The 3634-nt window shown below is 66.1% G+C and overlaps 1 protein-coding gene across 1 annotated transcript in view; it reads left to right on the top strand.

The window, feature by feature from the left end:
• Positions 1–416: 416 nt before the first annotated feature.
• SKOR2 (SKI family transcriptional corepressor 2) overlaps positions 417–3634 on the top strand; it is a 41642-nt gene continuing 38424 nt past the window's right edge. The window contains exon 1 of the mRNA XM_027526042.1: positions 417–3056. Within this exon, the coding sequence (XP_027381843.1) occupies positions 465–3056 (2592 nt within the window). The 5' untranslated portion in view covers positions 417–464. The remainder of the gene's footprint in view (positions 3057–3634) is intronic.

Genomic DNA, 3634 nt, shown 5'->3' with positions numbered 1-3634 from the left:
TCTCGTTTACAATTTGGGCTTCAATGGCCAAGCCTCAGTTTTCCATAACTTCTGTAACCTGTCCTAGTTACAACTGTCATCATTACTTCCTAATTTCTAACAGGCATGCCATTTTATTCTAATGGCTTCCATAAATCCGGGATAAGGTCTAGAGTTCCTTAGGAAGTGACTTTTTAAAAATTTACGTGGGATATTTAGAACTGAAGTACTTCCAAATCCCCGCGTTTCCAAAGGATCGCCTGAAGAAATTTGAGAGAACTTCCCTGTGTCCGAAACTTGGTCCCTTCGCCCAGTGATAATTATATCTTAACCGAAGGAAGTTATTGTGATAATTCTTCAGTTAGCAGCACAGCCCACCCCTCTCTTTGGTAAACTGAAAAGGCTCTAGCCAACGCTTTCTCCTTTCCCTTCCAGTCTCCAAGGCTGACCCGGAGGGCTCGGCCCGGGCTTCCCCGGCGGAGGAGATGGCTTCCAGCCCGCTGCCGGGGCCCAACGACATCTTGCTGGCGTCGCCGTCGAGCGCCTTCCAGCCCGACGCGCTGAGCCAGCCGCGACCGGGCCACGCCAACCTGAAACCCAACCAGGTGGGCCAGGTGATCCTCTACGGCATTCCCATCGTGTCGCTGGTGATCGACGGGCAGGAGCGCCTATGCCTGGCGCAGATCTCCAACACGCTCCTCAAGAATTTCAGCTACAACGAGATCCACAACCGCCGCGTGGCGCTCGGCATCACGTGCGTGCAGTGCACGCCGGTGCAGCTGGAGATCCTACGGCGCGCCGGGGCCATGCCCATCTCCTCGCGCCGCTGCGGCATGATCACCAAGCGCGAGGCCGAGCGCCTGTGCAAGTCGTTCCTAGGCGAAAACAGGCCGCCCAAGCTGCCGGACAACTTCGCCTTCGACGTTTCGCACGAGTGCGCCTGGGGCTGTCGCGGCAGCTTCATCCCCGCGCGCTACAACAGCTCGCGCGCCAAGTGCATCAAATGCAGCTACTGCAACATGTACTTCTCGCCCAACAAGTTCATCTTCCACTCCCACCGCACGCCCGACGCCAAGTACACGCAGCCGGACGCAGCCAACTTCAACTCGTGGCGCCGTCATCTCAAGCTCACGGACAAGAGCCCCCAGGACGAGCTCGTCTTCGCCTGGGAGGACGTCAAGGCCATGTTCAACGGCGGGAGCCGAAAGCGCGCGCTGCCCCAGCCGGGCACGCACCCCGCCTGCCATCCGCTCAGCTCAGTCAAGGCGGCCGCGGTGGCGGCGGCGGCGGCGGTGGCCGGGGGCGGGGGGCTCCTGGGCCCGCACCTGCTGGGGGCGCCTCCCCCGCCGCCGCCCCCGCCGCCTCTGGCCGAGCTGGCCGGCGCGCCGCACGCGCCGCATCACAAGCGGCCGCGCTTCGAGGACGACGACGACTCGCTGCAGGAGGCTGCCGTCGTGGCCGCCGCCAGCCTCTCGGCCGCCGCCGCCGCCAGCCTCTCGGTGGCCGCGGCCTCGGGTGGCGCCGGGGCAGCCGGGGGCGGCGCCGGGGGCGGTTGCGTGACCGGCGCGGGTGCGGCGGCCGGCGCCAAAGGGCCGCGCAGCTACCCGGTCATCCCGGTGCCCAGCAAGGGCTCGTTCGGGGGCGTGCTGCAGAAGTTCCCGGGCTGCGGGGGCCTCTTCCCGCATCCTTACACCTTCCCAGCCGCCGCCGCCGCCTTCGGCTTGTGCCACAAAAAGGAGGACGCGGGCGCCGCGGCCGAGGCCCTGGGGGGTGCGGGCGGCGCGGGCGCGGCGCCCAAGGCCGGCCTGTCGGGCCTCTTTTGGCCGGCGGGCCGCAAGGACGCCTTCTATCCGCCCTTCTGCATGTTCTGGCCTCCGCGGACCCCGGGCGGGCTTCCGGTGCCCACGTACCTACAGCCCCCGCCGCAGCCGCCCTCGGCGCTCGGCTGCGCGCTGGGGGAAAGCCCGGCCCTGCTGCGCCAGGCCTTCCTGGACCTGGCCGAGCCCGGAGGCGCGGGCGCGGGCGCAGGCGCCGAAGCGGCGCCCCCGCCGGGTCAGCCCCCTCCGGTCGTGGCCAACGGCCCGGGCTCCGGCCAGCCGCCTCCTGCGGGCGGCGCGGGGGCCCGCGACGCGCTCTTCGAGTCGCCCCCGGGCGGCGGCGGCGGGGACTGCAGTGCGGGCTCCACGCCCCCGGCCGACCCGGGCTCGGTGGCCGGGGCCGCCGGAGCGGGCCCCGCGGGCGCCCGAGGACCTGCGGCCCCCCACCCTCACCTCCTGGAGGGGCGCAAAGCCGGCGGAGGCAGCTACCACCACTCGAGCGCCTTCCGGCCGGTGGGCGGCAAGGACGACGCGGAGAGCCTGGCCAAGCTGCACGGGGCGTCCGCGGGCGCGCCGCACTCGGCCCCAGCGCATCACCACCACCACCACCACCACCACCCGCACCAGCACCACCACCACCACCACCACCCCCCGCAGCCGCCGTCGCCGCCGCTGCTGCTGCTGCCCCCGCAGCCCGACGAGCCGGGCTCCGAGCGCCACCACGCGGCCCCGCCGCCGCCGCCCCCGCCGCCCCCGCCGCTGGCCCCGCAGCCGCACCCCCGAGGCCTCCTGTCCCCCGGTGGCACCAGCTGCAGCTACCCCAGCGAGGACAGCTCCGAGGACGAGGACGACGAGGAAGAGGAGCAGGAGGTGGACGTGGAGGGCCACAAGCCCCCCGAGGGCGAGGAGGAGGAGGACGAAGGTCGAGAGCCCGAGGACGACGAGGAGGAAGACGAGGAGACGGGGGTCCTGCTAGCGGACCCCTTGGTCGGCGGCGGCCGATTCCTCCAGGGCAGAGGGCTGTCGGAGAAGGGGAGCAGCCGGGACCGCCCGCTGGCCGCCGCGGGGCCTTTCCCGCTGGCGCTGAACTCCTCGCGGCTGCTGCAGGAGGACGGAAAACTGGGTGACCCCGGCGGCCCTGACCTGCCCCCGCCGCCGCCCCCGCCGCTGGCCTCGCAGAAACCGAGCGGCGGCCTCGGCAGCAGCCCTGGCAGCCCGGTCCACCATCCATCACTGGAGGAGCAGCCCTCCTACAAAGATGTAAATATCCCCTTTAGGCTCCTTCTAGCTAATTATTATTATTTAAATGCACCTTTAGGCGGAATCGGTTACATATGCGCAGGAAAGATGAATCACCAGATTTCCCCACAGAAATGAAATATTCAGCGTGTTTGGAAGGGCTTCTTTCCTACCAAGGGTCCTCCGTAAAATGTGGTTTCTGGTCTCTCTCTTACAAAGCCTCTGGAAGGCCTTGGGGCCTCTTTTTCCCTCCTGTGTTTAAGTTGGCTGCTTGTAGAAGTTGGGAAAGACCCCCTAAGTTGACCAAGTCCTTCCTCTAGTCTACCGGTCTCCTTTGCCCAAGCCCGAGCGCCCCCCTGAGCACAGATGTTCCCCCAAAAGCAGTGGGGCCACAAAACTGGTGCAGTCTGAATAATCCTATCAATTTTCTTCTCTATAATTCAGTGCCTCCCCCAACCCTGACCCCAAAAGATCAAAAATACCTTGACTTCAAAAGTTAGATTCAGTTTCGTTTGAACTGCTTTAATGGCTGCTTGAACCCTAGAGCTCTAACCAGAATGAACACGTCTGTAAGATACTGTGTCCAGTAAAACAAAAGA

Source organism: Bos indicus x Bos taurus, chromosome 24 (genome assembly GCF_003369695.1).
Source record: "Bos indicus x Bos taurus breed Angus x Brahman F1 hybrid chromosome 24, Bos_hybrid_MaternalHap_v2.0, whole genome shotgun sequence".
NCBI classification, from domain to species: Eukaryota; Metazoa; Chordata; class Mammalia; order Artiodactyla; family Bovidae; genus Bos; species Bos indicus x Bos taurus.
This window is presented reverse-complemented; position numbering and strand designations above follow the sequence as displayed.